Here is an 18,258-nt window from a genome sequence, read left to right on the forward strand (position 1 = left end):
CCGCGCGAAGCGCGGACAAATTAACTAGTATATATATAATTGTGAGAATAGATAAGGTGACTTGGCACATCTCTTATGCCAAGGATCCTATTTATCTTTTTTCTCCTTTTTTGCCTTTTTTCCTTCATTATTTTTATTTATTTTGTTTTATAACTAAAAATTGAAAAGACATGGTTCCAAATCTCAAATTCAGTTTTCAATTGTGCATTAAACGACACAACTAATAAGAGTTAAACAACCGTTATTTTGGTAAAGAATTAAAGAATTGTTGCTTTACAGCAAAGGGTAAAGAATCGTATAATCTAACCAATAATCTCTCTTAATTTCAACTATTAAAACGGTTGCGACTATAAAGCATTTGGCAACATGTAGTCTTCCTCTTCATATCCCATTCTCTTCATAATTAATTGCTTTATATGTATTGTTGATAATTTCTAATAGATAGTGCAAAATATGAACTGGTTGTACATGGTGTGTCTTGGGAGAAAAAAGAACATTACTATCTACAAGGGAGAGGCAAATACCCACATTATCATCTTCTAAAAGGAACATTTAATTGTGTCATCCCCAAATTAAGGTTTCTTCCTTCAGTTGGTAAATATGGTGGGTTCTAATTGTTTAAGGATATGACTTTCTTCTTTTCCTTTATTGAACAACTTTTTTATTTATTGATAATTTGAAAATTACCAGTATGGTTAATTCCAAGTATCTGACTAGCGAACGTGCTTTTAATATCTTTCAATTAATTAGTCTCCTCTTCGAATTTCCATAATTTCGTTATTTCTGAAATTATCATCACTAATATAATTCAATAAATTTAATTGATACTACTTTTATCTTTTTATGTAGCTTATGGAAGAATTGAAGATACATGCACTAGCAGAATCACGAATCAAAAAGAGTGCATAAGGCTCATTCTTCTTTTTCTCTTTCACTGAAAAATGGTGAGTTTATGTAATTTGCTTTTAAATGGGTGCAAGTCTCATAAAGGAATAACCTTTTCGTCTATCCATTTTTCCTTGATTGTTTGGATTTGATATATGTGTGTATTTTGAGTATGGTCACCTTTAAAACATGTGAAAGTCGAAATACATATAGTGATGGTTTTAATTTAAAACTCTTAAAAGAACTTAAATTTTTAGACTTGAAATCTGCCTACATGAACTCAAAATTAAAGACAAAAGAAAAAAAAAACTGATATGAAACTTGATAGTTGGTATCTCTTAAAAGAAAATACGGTAAAAGCAATAATAATAAAAAAATAACTTATAATGTATTAGCCATTATAGAAATGTTTGTCAAAAGTTGCTTTTGAGAATGTTACAAGAAAATTCTCTTGCATTTATCATTTTTCCTATTGTTTTTACAAGTGTCATATAAGTGCATGCATTAGGGATTGATGCTATTGCAATCTATAGTAAAGGATCCGCCAGAATTTCATCCAATTTTTTGGCTGCTCTAATACTACAACAAGATTTTTGCCAAGCTTCTTCACTTCTAAGAGACACAAAACTAAAGCTTGAAAGAGTAAATTAATTAAATATTTGTCAAAGCCTCAATACATAAATAATTAAATATTTGTTCGTTATCTTTTTTTTGGTCTTCTTGCAGATATTGCTTATGGGATTCGCCTAACAAATATGATACATCTGACATAACATATGCCATATATGAAGTTTCCAATGTTAGGATTCTTTAGGTTATAGCATTATTTTTAAAAAAATTGGATGCCCCTTTTAATAACATTAACATGAAGTAATGATGTAATTAATAGTTTTATAATTCTTAATTTTGATACTTGAGGGAAATAATTTAGATCTCAATATGTTTTTTTATATATCCAGAATTAACAGGAGCTTTGTGTTCCAGGTTATTGCTGCTACTTAACTCATGTTTTACGGGATATTTGGTTCTCCTATTTTTGTCACATTTTGCACTTATGTTAAAGGACTTAAAATATAAGTCCTACTTTATCTCGTGAGGTACAAATTGACTTCATGCTTTTTTTCTTTTTAGGGGAATTCTTTTTCTTTGTAATTTGTAATAATTTTGGTTTTAAGGCACATGAGTGGTCAATTCAAGAGGCATACTTATATGTAGCTTTTCATGTAACAAGCAATTAGATACCATATTTTTAAACAAAAAAAAAAGAAGAACAAAATTGACAGTGTCACCCTTGGAGAACATGAAAAAAATCATTTGTCTTATCAAAGAGTACTCTTTCCCGGATAATCCATTGAATATAATGCTATTCATATTATTTATTTTAAATAAAAGATACGAGAATATCAAAGAATACGAATTATATGTTAATCAATCTTACGGATGACTTTCAAATTTTTGTTGCTTGGCTATCTAAAGACCACGAGTTTACAAATTATATTTTCCTGTTTTAGGCTACTTTTTTTATATAGTAAAGATTGATTTTTATTATTATAAAGATTCTAACAATAATTATTCATGCATATTTTAATTTTTCTTGCTAATCGTGCGAAGCGCGGATAAATTAACTAGTGTATAAATAATTGAGGGACTCGAAAAGGTGACATGTCACATTCTATAACCACAAAGGTAATTTATTTATTTTTTCTCAAAATTTAGCTATTTGCTTTATTCTTCCATTTATTTTATTATTTAAGAAAAAAATCCAAAAGTCACAACTTTTCCTATCTTTACGTATTACAACTTCCCAATGGAAGTTCAACGTAATGTACAGCTGTATTGTTTTTACTATTTAATCTTTCACATAACTATTTTAGCATGCTTTAATTCACAGTTCCAAGAGAAACTTTCGTACTTTTCACTGCTAATAAAGTGTCAGCGAAGTTCTTTAATTTCCCCTTCATTCTTATTTTAGCTACTACAACAACAACAATAATAACTCAGTATAATCCCACTTAGTAGGGTCTGGGGAGGGTAGAGTGTACGCAGACCTTATCCCTACCCTGGGGTAGAGAGGCTGTTTCCAAATAGACCCTCAGCATCCTTCCCTCCAAGAACTTCCCACCTTGCTCTTGGGTAGACTCGAACTCACAACCTCTTAGTTGGAAGTGGAGGTTGCTTACCCCTATTTTAGCTACGTATGTTTTAATTTTTTAATTTATGTATTGCGTTACAAATATTTAAAGGTCGCCTCCTAAGAATTCAAAGGTCACCTCTTAAACTCGGTTAATTACACTTTTTAATTTGTCCACCGTATCTGTTTCTAAGAGAAATGCTTGCTCAGATTTGAAGATACATTCTGTTGCATTGAAGGTATTTTTTCTTTTAACTTCCTTTTTTCTTTTTTTGGTCATTTCCATTTCATTCTTTTCATTTTAGATTTTTTATTTCAATCTTTTCATAGGTTACTTTTAATTTCCTTATTTTTATACCTTTTCGTCTTCCTCAACCGTTTGACAGAAATACTTTGCACAAATTTGATATCGTTCCTTCACATTAATTTTGCTGCGTAATTTCTTCTTTCATTCATTTTCTAATTTAATTACCACTCTTCATGCTATAAGTACTTAATCTCTGCTAGAAGATTATTAGTGGCTATTAGTGTTGCATTTAGTGAGTAAAGAGATGGTAGACTTAACACAGAAGAATATACACCTTCGTCTTAGCAGCCTAAACATATTGAGAGGATTAGGAAAAACTGAATGCTCATATTCCACGGCTATGTATTAGTGGCAATTCGTGCTGCATTTAGTGAAGCAGACTTAACACAGAAGAATTGCCATGACCCAAAATCCATTAAAGGTCGTGATGACGTCGAACACTCTGTCAGGCTAGCCAACACTAAATAGTTAATTAAATTCTCTTTTTATATTTTTAAAATCATAAAGTTTCCTTCAATTTCACTAGTAACAGATGAACTTTACAAACTAAATAAAAATGTTTACCATTTCATTACTGAATATCCCATCATCATCCCAGAACTCGGTGTCACAAGTGCATGAGCAATTACTAAGAAATAAAATGAAATACAATAACTGCACGGTGTACAAACTGGACAGAAAAGAAAATCCAAATACTCTGAAGGAGACTTTGCTGGCTGCGAATCGTCTCATAAGATGCAGCTCACCTAAATCTCTGTATGAACCATGCCGTCGTGCCCACGAGGCCACTAGACATACATGTGCCTGTACAATAAAATGTACAGCAAGTGTAGTATGAGTACGAAAATAACGCGTACCCAATAAGTATCCAGTCTAACCTCAAAGAAGTAGTAACGAGGGGTCGACTTTGACACTTACTAGTGGTCCAATAATATCAGGTGCAGTAAGGAAGTGAATAAATATGAAATAGAGTAATTATATGAAACAAACAGGTATAAAATACGTGGTACAATTTCTCTCTTTACAATTTACTCAAGCTCTCAACTAGCAAGTTCCCTCCGTAACCGGAGCATGTATATATAAATACAATGGATTTCATCAAAAAGGTTGTCATAATTCAAATCAGGGAAAAATGCTCAGATACGCTGGATTTTTGCCAAATATTACGCACGATTCCACGAGGATAATATATATATATATATAGGAAATTGTGCACTGCCGAGGGTCGAATGGCGCGAACCACAGATGTATTTATTACCTACCGAGGCGATTGGCCCGCTCCCAAGAGAGTAGTAGAAGGAGTTACCTCGCTCGCGAATCATACTTGCGACGCGGTAAAATATAAGTTTAAGGGATTTTCCCGCTCGCGAATCATACTTGCAACGCGGTCAAATATAAGTTTAAGGAATTACCTCTCTCGGGGATCATACGTGCGACGCGGTTACACATAGATTTCTTAAGTTATTAAAGTATTCCTCAATTCTTTTTAAATTACGAATTTCAAATGAAAAATTTTAAGTTCCCAACTTTTCCTCAATTCCGACTCCTTTCAAAAACATTTAATAAGCTAACTCAATCTCGCTTCTTCTCAAGGCAAACAACAAACATAAATCAATAACAATATCAACAAGGCATGATGTAAGCCTAAAATACTACCAGAAAATGGGCCTATGGCAACAGTTATTTTAGCAATGGTTCAACAACCATTGCCATAGAACCTGTATGGTAATGGTTACAACTGTTACAGTAGCATTTAGGTGATATCAACACACTTTAACTATAGAACCGTTGCAATTGTAAAACAACCGTTGCCATAGATGCATCTGGCCCAACGGTTATATGAACCGTCCCAATAAAACTATTTGCGGGAACGCTTTCGTTGTAAAAATTTCTATTGGAACGGTTATTTTTCCCCCCTTATTTTCCCTCATGAATTTTATTACACTCGCCAAAATAACCCCTATTCTTTTTATTTTTTAATAATTTTAATAATCTAAATATTAAATAATTTTTTTTGGCACTTTCCCCATTAACTGCGATACCCCCAATGCTAGCTGATACCCCCAAAGTAAAAACACCGAGTCATCTTCTTCTTCTTATTCACTGATACACTGCTATAAACTCTGATACCCCCATATCTCTCTCTCTGATGCCCTGAAAAACCCTCAATTTTTTCCATAATCATTTACAAACTAAGGAGAAACAATTCGGAGACCCAAAAATACGAAGGTAATAAGATTTTTTTTGCTCTTTTTGCACTTTCTGGCTCTTAATCGAGAAATCTGGCCTTATTCTTTAGTTCAAGCGAAATAAATTTGGTATTATATATCATGTTTTAGATCTATATAAACTCGTTCTATAATCCTTTAGTCAGTTTGACATCTATCTTTACACTTCAGATATACTAGTGTCGATAGCTAAAGTTTTTGACTCTTTGTTATCTTGAATAACAATATAGGCATCTTCTCTGTTAAATAACAATATAGGCATGCTTCTTTGTATGCTTCATTTTAGAACATTTATCCTTTTTCCCCCTAGAATTGATGTCCCAGCTTAATGGTATATTAACTGATTATTTACATGTAGATGGAAGTTACTCCCCGCCTCTATATTTTAGATTGATAATTAATAAAGTTGTTTAGAATATTGCCAAGATTTTATGTGAATTAGGAGGCAAAGCCTGATGATTTAGCAATATGATAGTGAGTTTTACTTTATATCCTGCAATTTATGAGCACAAAGAAAAATTTAGAAATTTGGATTCTCTATTCAATTGTTCGACTGATTCTTGATTCAATATTTTTGGTATTGGGAGGACAGTGTGATGAAAAATGCAAATTTGAAATTTCTGGTTATTTGCACCAGAATTCTGTCCGTTTGCTCCTCTGTTAGCTGCAGAAAATTTGCAGTTTGAGTTAAGTTTTGGGTCAGAATATGCACTATTTGAGTGTAATTTATGCACTGTTTTGCAAAATTTCAGTTGTGATCGGTGGTGGTTTAAACTCCTTTGAGTCTAATTAGTTTGTTTTTATATCTAAGGCAAGATTATTTCTTATTTTCTTTGCTCGAATACTCTCCAGGTAATCCCTTTCTGATGTCAATTTCTTTTTTTTGCATGCTACTCCTTGTTGAACTATAGAACCTTCTTTGGTGATATAGATATTATTACCTTAGAGAAAGTTTATTTTTGGTAGCCGAGGAGAAATCATTGCTGGTAACTTAGGAAACACTCGTTGATGGTAAGTTATCTTAATTTAAATTTTTGGTAATTGGATTTGCTGCTAGTGTATTTGTGTATTTCGCTTATTTATCTTGTTATGTATGTTACTCGAAATTAGTTTATATTGTTATTTTGGGGTTTAACTAATGATGCCTTGAGTTAAGTTACAACATGTTGATGAAGTCTAATTTTTTTAGAACTGAATGCATGGGTTGAGTACGGCTCTAAATTAAAGTACTACAAATGATGGAATAGGCAAGCATTGTTATTTAATATTGTTCTGTAACTTTTTTCTTGCAAGAATACAAAAAAGTCAACCTATTTCTTAGAGTTACCCAACTAGCTAGATATTTATTATGTCAGCATGCATAAAACTCATAAAAATATACAAATGCACTATGTTAAAATTGATTATCTATGTTAAAATTAAAAATAAATATCCCACTTCTCTTCAGTTGCTCCTCCTTCTGAGTTTTCACCTTTAAAAGCATTGGTCAATATCTTATTATATGTAAGTTTATTTAGTTAATTTTGTTGCTTTAATTTTATCGTATAGGATTTCAATGGATAATGGAGATAAAAGTTGGATGTATCTCCTAAGATGGATGGATGAATATATCCGTGAAGTGAACAATTTTTTTGATAAGGCATTTGAACGAGCTTCCCAGGGAAATGAAATATTATGCACTTGCAAAAAGTATATTATTCGTTATTGGCACTATAGAAATATGGTGGAGGATCACTTTGTTGTTAATGATTTTGTTGATGGTTACACCAAATGAGTTTTCCATGGGGAAGGGGTTTTCCTGTAGAAATGCACCTCACCAAAGCAATGATGATGAAGGTTCTAACATGCGTGATGATATCGATGGATTACTTCATGATACCTTTAGAAATGTAGAAGGTGAGGCAGAACATGAAGAACAGATGAGAGAGACTCTATCTGAAGATGCTAAGAGATTTTTCAGATTATTAGAGGAAGGCAAACAAGAATTATATCCTGGGTGTGAAACCTTCACTAAATTGAGTTTTACTATTCGGTTGTACGTGTTTAAATCCTTGCATGGATTGAGTAATGTGGCCTTTTCAGATATGCTAGAGTTGTTAAAAGAGGTATTTCCCTTTGCTCAGTTGCCAGAATCTTTCAACAAGGCTAGAAACATGATAAAAGATTTGGGTCTTCATTATGAAAAAATACATGCATGCCCTAATGATTGCATGTTATTTTGGAAAGACAATGCAAAAGCCGATAATTGCTTTGTTTGTGGGGCTTCTCGATGGAAAGTTGTTGATGCTTCCTTAACTAATACAAGCTCTAAAATCCCAGTAAAGGTTTTAAGGTACTTTCCCTTAAAGCCTAGGCTTCAGAGGATATTCATGTGTCCTGCAACAGTCATTGCAATGAGATGGCATGCTAATGAACGACCCAATGATGGGAATATGAGGCATCCTGCTGATGGAGAAGCTTGGAAGGATTTTGATTCTCTACACCCAGACTTCTCCAGAGATCCATGTAATGTTAGGTTGGGTCTTTCAAGTAATGGTTTCAATCCATTGCAAACCATGAGCATTTCTCATAGCACGTGGCCTGTCATGTTAATGAACTATAATTTATCATCATGGATTTGCATGAACATAATACGATCAAGTGATGATTTGCATGGTATGATTGATTTTATAAAATTCATGATTGCAAGGAACATAAGAATTTAATTGGTAGTCACAGTAGATCAAATGCATGGGAAAGGGCAAGGAAGCATAGTCGGGAATTCAACAATTGGTTTGCAGAAAAAGTCAAAAATATTGAAGAACCCGATTATTTAAGATGGCTAGCTAAACGGCCTAATACGATCGCCAAAAGATATACTATATATTTTATTAATGGATACCGATTTCATACCATAGAACAGGATTTTCGATGCAAGACTCAAAATAGTTGAGTGACTTTATCGGCAACAACCGATAGCTTTGCTAGCTCTAGGGATCAAAATCTCATCGATGGTGAGGCTATCTATTATGGAGCTATTCAGGATATCATTGAGATTGATTATTGGGGTTGTTTTAGCGTTGTAATATTTAGATGTGATTGGTTACGTAACGAAATAGATGAATATGGGTTAACTCGTGTATACTTTAACAGATTATTTAGTACAGATGACTCTTTTGTGTTGGCATCACAAGTTTATCAAGTTTTTTATGTGGAGGATCCAGTTGAGAAAGATGTTTATTATGCAAGGAATAAAGTCCTGTTGATTTGTATGATTTAGAGCAAGAGAATTGTCCTAAATGATGACATTGGTTCTTTAAGTGGATTAGTTGATGCTGACGTTAGATGGTCTAGAGACGACGTACCCGTTGAAGTCGTTGATATTCCATATAATGTACAACATTCAAATGATACAATTATAGAAACATCGGAAGAGGAGGATGAGTTTGACGATACTGATTGGGACTGGATGGAATCGGATGATTAAAGAGGGAAATTCTGAAATTCTGAAATTCTTTTAAATATATTCTTGTTTGAGTGAGTGATAATGTTTTTTACCAATATTTTATAATTACTCTTGTTTCTAATACTGTTCTTTTTAATATATTTTTATTTGTTTTTTCCTTTAGTATTTTATTCTGATGCTTCAATTTTGCAGGATTTTTGGATCTGGATCTTGTGATATCGTTGCACTTGTTGATAGCAACCGGTCGAGGCTTGAGTTGATAGATAATTGAGGTGAGGATAACATTTATAACACTTGTCGTGTTACATTCTTGTCGTGCTACAATACTTATAATTTGAGATCAATATTCAAGTGTTTGCTCTCAAATTCCTCAACCTAAAGCATTTTAATGATCCAATTTAGTAGAGATCTCTGTCCATTTTATAGTCACTCTCTGAATTTGCGCACATTTGATTGCAAAATTAGCCCATCAAAGTGTACTGCTCAATACTTGTGTATTCCAATTCCATTGCATGTTATAGCCTCCTGCGCATATACAATTTCCATTCCTTTAATACCATTTCTCAAATGGGGCTTGAGCTTGGCTTCCTTTTCTTGCCCAAGTATTTGATATTTATGTACGGCCATGGACAATCCATCCCGATGCATGCACAAAGAATGCAAAAAAGGGATTTAGGCCTCACTCTGTCTGCTGCTTCCTGTCACACATGCTCCTTTTAGCTGTTGCAACACATCAAGAGCATATGATTTAGGCCGCGATAACATGCTCATGTGAGTATGTTTCGCCCATTTCTCTCATACCCTTCTTAGTGAGCATCTTCTAATGAGCAGAAATAGTATTTTGTATCGCGGTTAAATCGGCAGGTACTTTTTTTTCCTCTTCTATGGAGGGAATGAGAGAGGGAGTGAGGGAAAAATATAAGATTGTTCAGCCACAACGAATAGAAGTTTAAACATCCCCCAACAGAACATAAAATTTTGATAAGTAAGTTAAAAAAAATATTGTTATATATATACCTCTTAACTTAATAGAGGATATCAAAACAGGGGAAAGTCATTTTACTTTATTAATTAAGTTTTATCAATCCGTTTGTCCATATAATTGTTGCTTGTTTTTATAGTTATAGTTTTTTACAACATTTATCTTTTATTTTTTTTCTTCATTAGTGCCTATTTTTAAAAAACACTTGCTTTAAATCTGTTTTGAGCTTAAAGCCCCCAGATCTAGCGATCCTAGATACTTTTCGTCTTTGACTAGCTGGTTTCACTGAAGTTGAATAAGTTCAGGCTAAATTTCTTTACCATGACTCTTGTACCTACTGTTTGTATCTTAGCAGTATGAAGTTACTCAATTGATTCTATTGTTTGTGTTCAAATATTTCTTGGCTCTCATGTGTATCTAATTTTGAATAGAGGAAAGCGGATCATGAATCAGGAAGGGCGCTCAAGTAAAAATAAAAAAATTAACAAAATGCATTACAGCTGGATCACTTGCATCTTTGCGAAACCTAAAGGTTTCGTATTGAAAACAAACAGAGTTATTAAAGCTCCAAGGTCACTGCCTCTGCATTTTACTTCTACACCAGCACAAACAGTACATGAGCAAGTGCAACAAATGCCACTGAACTCTACACCTTCTGCATCACAAGTAGTGCGTGAACAATTGCATCATTCTACTTCTACAGGTGGATCGCTGCCTCTGCATTCTAATTCTGCACCAGCACAAACAGTACATGAGCAAGTGCAACATATTCCACTGAACTCTAGCTCTCTTACATCACAAGCAGTACGTAAACAATTGCAACAACTATCACTGGATTCCACCACTCGTACTTCACAAACGGTCCAAGTAACAAGTTGAGGATTCTTCCAATCATGAAACAAACGAGCAATCCGAGGAACAAGGTAGAACATATAGATTTCAATCATCAAATTCAATAATGTAATGACTTTTGGTGATTATTCTTACTTCATATTAATGTAGGTCCTTCTGCTGAAAAACGAAAAAGAGGAAAAACCTCAGATGCAAAGTGTTCATGGTAGGAAAGAGCGAAATCAAATTATGCTAAATGAGAACAATCAACTCATAGGTCCTACTGATGATGATGTAAATGAGTTGGGTAGCTTCTTTGGTACATTGGAAAGGAATGCGACCTTTTGTCCTCTTAATGTGTTTGATTGGAGGAAACTTGAGACAAAAGAAGATATGTGGAAATATGTCAAGGTTTAAAATTCGCAATATTCAATAGGTGTGTGTGGATATTTCATATTATTTACACCAACCTAACTGCTCTAAATTTGTAGGGAAAATATGATATTCATGAAGGTGCAAAAAAGTGGGGTTTTCAATCAATTTCAAATGCTTGGAGAAAGTAAAAAAACCAGTTATATAAAGACCTTTTTGAACCTTATGAGAATGACGAGCTTTGAATGGAGAATAGGCCGGTTGATGTTCCGGATTCTCAATTTAGGGAACTTCTTAGATATTGGAACTCTAATACCTACAAGGTAAAACTGAATATTGTTCCATGATTTGCTTAAAATGTCTGATTTTTGTTTATTTAGAAAGCATGTTCTTAGGTGAGAACGAAATGGAATGAATAGTTTGCAATTCATTATACATTTACATGTTGTAGATGTTTCTGTGTTCAGAAAGGGAAGTTATAACTTGGTGTTCAGAATTCCAACTTTCACTTTCTCTACTTGTTATCATTTTAAAATGTTATTCTACTGCATTTTAGCTGTCTGGATAAAACAAAGTGGAGTAAATCATTTCAGGTTTCAATACTTCAGAACTACTGCATGTTAAACACTGTTACACAAGTTTTAACGGAAGTTGTTGAGATGCTAATTTTCTGTATACAGTTGTCTGAAGTAACTTGCATATAAGTAGCATTTGACTAGTAATACAGTGTATTTATCTCTAGATTGTAATTTGCGCTTTAATTAATAACCAGATGTACCATTTTTGAATTCTCTAAGACTGACATACAAAGAGTCAGTATGGTGGTTGTTCAAATATAGAACATGTTATCAACTGCTGCTTTAATGGGAATGACAAGAAAATGATCTTTTAGACCAAGTGTAATTTGGCTTCCCCTCTGCACGTCTCTATACTATTTATTTTACCAATAAAAAAAGTACAACCAAAGTGGTAAATCCTTGGTTGATCTGGTAAAAATTCCATTAAGAGAATAAAATATTGCAAACTATTCATTCCATTAGTTTGTGCTTATTCATTAATGACTAGAGAATGAAATGTTTGTTTACACTTGACTTTGCAGAAAATGAAAGAAATCAACACTGAGAATCGCAAAAAGTTGAGGTATCCACACACTTGCTGAAAAAAAAGTTTTGCTAGAATATGCGAGGTTTGATATTTGTTTTCTTATTATTCTTTTGAATATGAACTTGCTAGCCATAATCTGAACTATTTTATACCACTTTTTATGTAACCAGAAAAAAAAAGAAACTTGAACCTCTATCAAGTAAGGACATATTTGTGGCTACAAGAAAAAAAAAGCCCGATAAAGTATACAAGGCCTCGTATGCGGATACTCTTAATAAAATTGTACGAGTTACTAATTTAAAGTTTGTTTATATCATTTGTCTGTTATTAGTTATTGACTCAATTTTATATACTTTCTAATCTAAAATTGCCTCAACTTGGTCTTGCAGGCTGAAATGGATAGAATACAATCAACACAAGAAACTGAAGATGACAGTCAATCTGTTGACGCGTTTGCGTCCGTCATGGGACCTGAGCATCCAGGACGCCTAAGATTGTACGGACGTAGGGTTACCAAGACTTCCTTAAAAAGAAAAGTGGGAGATATTGGAACCTCTAGTTCTACCGATGAGATGCTGCAACAAAAAATGGTGGAAATGGAAGAAAGGATGCAACAAAGAATGCAGGAAAAGTTTAATGCACAAAAAGATGCCATGGAACTACAAGTTGCAGTTAACATCATTTCACAACTTAAGCGTCTGAATTCAGATTTACAGGTTGATCCCAGCATGCTAGCTTTCAATGCTCATTCACCTGGAGTTGCTTCTTCTGCACAACAAGCTGCTGTGCAACTAATCAATCGTCTATCTACTAGGAGTAATAATCGAGGTCAGTACGTACTCTTCGTCTCTTCCTCCTCCTCCTTCTCCTCCTCCTCTTTCTTCTTCTTCTTCTTCTTCTTCTTCTTCTTCTTCTTCTATTTCTGTTTCTTTTCTATTGCCACTACTCTCTCTGATAAGGCATAGTGACTGTTTGACGGGAAATATTTTGGTAGTAGAGCTAGAAATATTTTTGATAAGCAATAGAGTGCAAATTGGTGTGCTCACGTGAAAGTAGAACGCAATTTTATATGCTTCTGATTGGTGCTCCAATCAAAAATAAAAGAAAAGTCTCCTGTTTAAAGTTCCCCTGCTAACAAAAAATAAGAAATCCTGCACTATACCTTGGTATCTTAATAAACAACAAAAATTAAATTCATGTGAGGAACATAGCCTCCTTTTAAAATATGATGCAAAGGAGTATATGTTCTTGAATCAACAACAATCGTCTGACACAAGATAAAATCTTTTCAATGCCTTTTTTGGATCTCCACAAAAACCTAGTTCACATAGTGCTCAACTTGTTACTTGATAAAAATTGTATGCCAATTAATCCTTTTTTTCAACATCACCATCAGACTTGTCCACAGTTTCAGCAGCACTTTCGGATGAACCATCTTCTGATGGCTTTGCGCTCTCTGATGCAACACCTTCTAAGATTGGCTGATATGATAGTTCTATTTAACTGTATATCTAAATGTATTTATCTTGTTTGCTAACTTTAGGCTGTCTTGACATTGGATGGACTTCAAAAAAGTCAGGCATTGGCTTTGGCAGTAGGATTTTTCTTTTACCCCCCTATCCCCCATTTTTTGTCGTTTGCTCTTTCTCTTATATTTGGCATTGGCTTATAAAAGCCAAGACTAGAATAGTTAAAAGTTGTTATTAGTTGTTGTTTAGGGTCATGGTCTAACTTTTCTTTGTATCTACTGATATATAGAAATCATTCTCTAGCCAACAAAGGCTAAAGTTATTTATACAGTTCTCACAACTAGAAAATATAGGGGAATCTATACAGTATTTGTGTGGCATGGGTGGAAGGTCTGATTACTGTAATGCATTCTGATTGAAATTAACTTTACTTGTTCTCATTCGTAATGGAATCTTAGATGCATATTAGGGATATGTCTTGACCTAGATGTGTGTATGCATGCAGTTCACAAGCATATATCTGAAATCAGCTACATATCTTGTCTTTATAATTTTATAATTTGTTAGTCATAGCAGTGATGTAATCTTAGGTTGTGATATTTTTGCAGTAATCCTAAAAAGAGTTGGAAACATAATCTCTTGGATACTTTATATTACAACAAATTATATTCTTTAAGAGATATGACATGTTGTGTCTAGTATACTTCAAAACTGCATGTTTGAAGTGCCGAAATGTTGGAACTTTCTCAACTTACAAAGTTACAATTAGAAGAATGAAAGGGAAGATGCAACCAACCCATTCTCTACTTACAAAGTTACAATTAAAGAAAATTCTACTATACCCATTCTTATTTAATGACTTTATTTATTCTCTTTTGTAGGTGGAGCAACTGAAGAAAGGGAAGATGGAGAAGGAGGAGCAACTGAAGAAAGGGAAGGTGGAGATAGTGAAGATCTAGACCTTACTTAAGAAGATTTTGAGTTGTTGTCGATATTCTTGGAGTCTTTTGTTATAACATTTGAAACTTTAACTTTTGAAGTGTTGAACTGTAAAACTTATGTAATTGGGTTAAAACATTTTGTTATTATCTTTATTCTTAGATTATTGCACATGAAAGATTATGAAGTGTTTTATCTTTTTATTTATATAATTTCCAGGTTATAATTACAAATATTTCCAGGTAGTAATGTCAATAAAACGTTTAAAATAACCTAATAGAACCGTTGCAATAAGCACAAATGTTGTTACCATAGACATTCTAAATCGTTCCAATAGGTCTTGCAAACCGTTCCAAAAAGTGTGACAAACTGATGCAATTGGCAATTGAAACCCATGCAATAGAAACAAAACTGTTACGATAGCGTAATGAAACCGTTACAATAGCTGTAAATAAACGTTGCAATAAACTATATTGTAACAGTTTCCAACCATTGTAGTAAATAATATGGTAACAGTTTACAACCATTGCATAAACTATATGGTAATGGTTTTCAACTGTTGCAGTTGAAATGAACACTCATTGCTTCAGACAGAAGGAAAATTGTTGCGATAGCTGGATCAATAGCAACGGTGTGGTCAACCGTTGCCAAAAACTGTTGTTGTAGATCTATTGGCACGCGAGCGGATGTCACGATCGCTGAACCGTTCCAATATATCTATGGCAACGGTTGACCTATCAATTGCAACGATTTACCTACTGTTGCCGTAGGCCTATTTTCTAGTAGGAAATGTACCCTGATATAGGGTACATTCCATTTAAAGTAAAGAATCTTATTGGGACAGCAGTATAACCGCCTAGTACGGATTTGTACTAATTCGTACAAATTAATTCCATAATTTATGCCATGATCTTGGGGGCGTGGTGAGAATCTTGTCCTTATGTAACAAACTTATAATGGCACTATCTCGGAGTTGGTCATACTTGGCTCCGATGTTCCTCGAACACTTAGGTCTTCGAGCCTCTTATTCTGCCTTCGAGCCCGAGCTTGGTCTTTATCGAACTTCTGCCATCGGTGCAACATATCGAGCCTACTAAATCGGGGGCACCTGATTTCACCATATACAGATAGTCCCCGCTTTTCTTAGAGTAAAATGATAAGAAACGATTTGAACCTCAATTTTTTGGAGCCCTTGATGATAACGTCATCCCTGTGACGTAAGGGCTCGAAGTGACCGAAAAGTCCCATCGGTTAGCTTCCCCAAAACATTAAATGCATGCCAGTAATGGTCGTCCACTAGCATCATTGAACCATCGTCGCCCATCTATAAATATAAGGTCTAGTCCCTGGGAAAACTTTACTTCAATCTTCAAACCACCTCTAAACCTCCTCTATATATCTCTCTCTCTCTCTCTCTTCATCTGTTTCCTTTCATTATCTGCTTCTACCGCCTTCTTAGTGCCGGAAAAAGTCGAACTCCGCTAGCTTCTGCATATTATAATCCAGAATTATGGCAAAACCCTCTAAAATAGTCCCTCAAAAAGAAAAGGTTTCTTCCTCTTCTTCTTCCCGACCGACCAAATCGGTGGCGCTGTCAGCTCTTCACGAAATCACTCCCGGCCCTTGCATGATAAAGAAGGATATCAATATTGAAAATCCCCCCGATATCCCAGGCCGATGCGAACATGTATCTCGGTACATTAGTTCGATATCGAAGAAATACCGCAAAACCTTGAAGAAGGATTGCGACTGGGGAGACGAGGTCGTGGTACAGATCCCCGACCCCGAGGAAAGTATCACTACTCACATGGAGGGGTTCTTAAGTGTTTACACTTACCCCTTCACATTGGGTCCCCTCGATCTGACAGTGATCGATTTTTACAGAAGGTACAAAATTACCATCGGCCAGATCCATCCCTCCTGCTGGCGCATCGTGATTATATTGTGCTATTTTTTCAACAAGGCCGAGGGATTTGAGTTTACCCTCAACCATCTCATTCGGCTGTATCGGCCTCAGCTGTTTCAAGGGCTCATCAAGCTTCAACGTCGATCGAAGAAAGCTTTCTTCCCTAGTAATGATGATGATAAAGATCGAGGTTGGATGAGCCAGTTTATTAGGATGAGGACCTTATATGTCATCCCCAAGGGGAAAATGTCGTTCCCGGAGAAATAGAACTTTAATCGTAAGTGAAGTTTTTCTCCAAATACCCGTTCATATTCCGTTTCCGTGTTTCATAATGCTTTTACATTTTCTGCAGGTGTTGTTTGGATGCCCCATATGGTCCCAAACCTCGAGGGTTGGGTTCGAAAGTTAGCTGCCACCTCCTCGTACGATGAGCACAAATGGCACGAATTATCGAGGGGAAAATGGGAGGCCAAACTTCATGGTAAGTTCTCTTCCTAGAATTTTGATACTTTTATTGGTGATTCCACCTTATTCATGCTTATCTGTGCATGCATCAAAGATGTCTTTGAAATGAGGCCAGCCCCATCCGGGGAAGAGACCGAGCCCTCTGTTCTGAAATTAGGGAAAGACAACAAAAGAAAAAGGGCTTCGAAGCCCGAAGATCCCCAGGATGAAAGGGCCCCCATTTGAAGGCCAAGGAGGAAGCTTGTCCATGTGGATTTGGATTCAACCATCCAACATCAGGAAGACGAAGAGAACGAAGACAAAGAGTTGGTACTGGTGCACCGAACTAGGAAACCAGTCGAGGCCATCAAGTCCTCCAAAACTGAGACCTTGCCTCTTGGTGAAGAATCTTCGAAGAAAAACTCGGGTAAAGCCCTCGAGTCCCCCCAGGATCAAGATCATTCCCCCTCCTTCAACAAATATGCTGGAGGGGACAAGTGCTAAGAGGGCCGAAGCTAATTAGAGTGGAGTGAGGAGCTCGGGGCCGTGACAATGGGTCACTCCTCTTGTCTACCATGCTACTCTGAGGAGGCAATAAAGGATGTTTTGGATCTGCGAACACCCGACCCGAACAACGTTCTCGAAGAAGACCCTTTTCGGGACTGTTTCACTAGGGTTGACGATGTGTTGACCTTAATGATGCATCCACCCTCTTTGAAGAGGCTCAACATCTCTTCTCTCAGGTAAATGCTATCTTTTATTGTTGTAATTTTCTCTTTCCTCCCCTTTCTTTGACTGACATGTCTTCGTTTCATGTGTAGGTCGTCATCAAGTTCAGGGCCGAGTTGGGCCAATATGAGGTCGAGCTCAAGAAATCTTTGGATGAAGAGAAGGCCCTGAGGCTCCTCTGTAGCCAAAAGAAGGAGGATCTCAAGGATTTTCGGGCTGACTTGGCCAAAGCTCAAAGAAAAATTAGGTATCAACAGGATTTTTTCTATATATTTTAAATAGGCAAAATAACTTCAAAATAACATATGTATGCATATATAAGTATGTCCAAATGCTTTATTATTTTTCCTTAATCTTTAAAGGTTTTTAAATCAATTTATTTCACTATTTTACCTACAAAAACCTAATAATTATTTCCAAAAATTATTATTTTTGGTAATTCATTTATTGGACGTTTATATTTATGTTCAAATATAGTTAAGGTAA

General features: G+C 35.0%; 1 protein-coding gene across 11 annotated transcripts; it reads left to right on the forward strand.

The window, feature by feature from the left end:
* Positions 1-5,412: 5,412 nt before the first annotated feature.
* On the forward strand, positions 5,413-14,839 carry LOC142181148 (uncharacterized). Of its 11 annotated transcripts, none has more exons than XR_012709501.1 (11): positions 5,413-5,552; positions 6,463-6,562; positions 7,100-8,066; positions 9,189-9,268; positions 10,410-10,901; positions 10,981-11,220; positions 11,301-11,504; positions 12,281-12,367; positions 12,456-12,567; positions 12,675-13,113; positions 14,636-14,839. XR_012709501.1 is itself a non-coding variant. In XM_075253531.1 (5 exons), the coding sequence occupies exons 3-4, from the start codon at positions 7,216-7,218 to the stop codon at positions 9,265-9,267; spliced, it is 930 nt and encodes a 309-aa protein (XP_075109632.1). In that variant the 5' UTR covers positions 5,413-5,552; positions 6,463-6,562; positions 7,100-7,215; the 3' UTR covers position 9,268; positions 10,682-10,819. The 11 variants fall into 11 exon arrangements, 4 of the variants coding, with proteins under 4 accessions (XP_075109632.1, XP_075109643.1, XP_075109640.1 ...); XR_012709516.1 differs by lacking the exon at positions 12,456-12,567 and having other exon boundaries at positions 7,100-8,056; positions 10,410-10,550; positions 10,682-10,901; XR_012709496.1 differs by lacking the exon at positions 12,456-12,567.
* Positions 14,840-18,258: the final 3,419 nt, after the last annotated feature.

This window comes from Nicotiana tabacum, chromosome 1, assembly GCF_000715075.1.
Source record: "Nicotiana tabacum cultivar K326 chromosome 1, ASM71507v2, whole genome shotgun sequence".
Lineage (NCBI taxonomy): Eukaryota > Viridiplantae > Streptophyta > Magnoliopsida > Solanales > Solanaceae > Nicotiana > Nicotiana tabacum.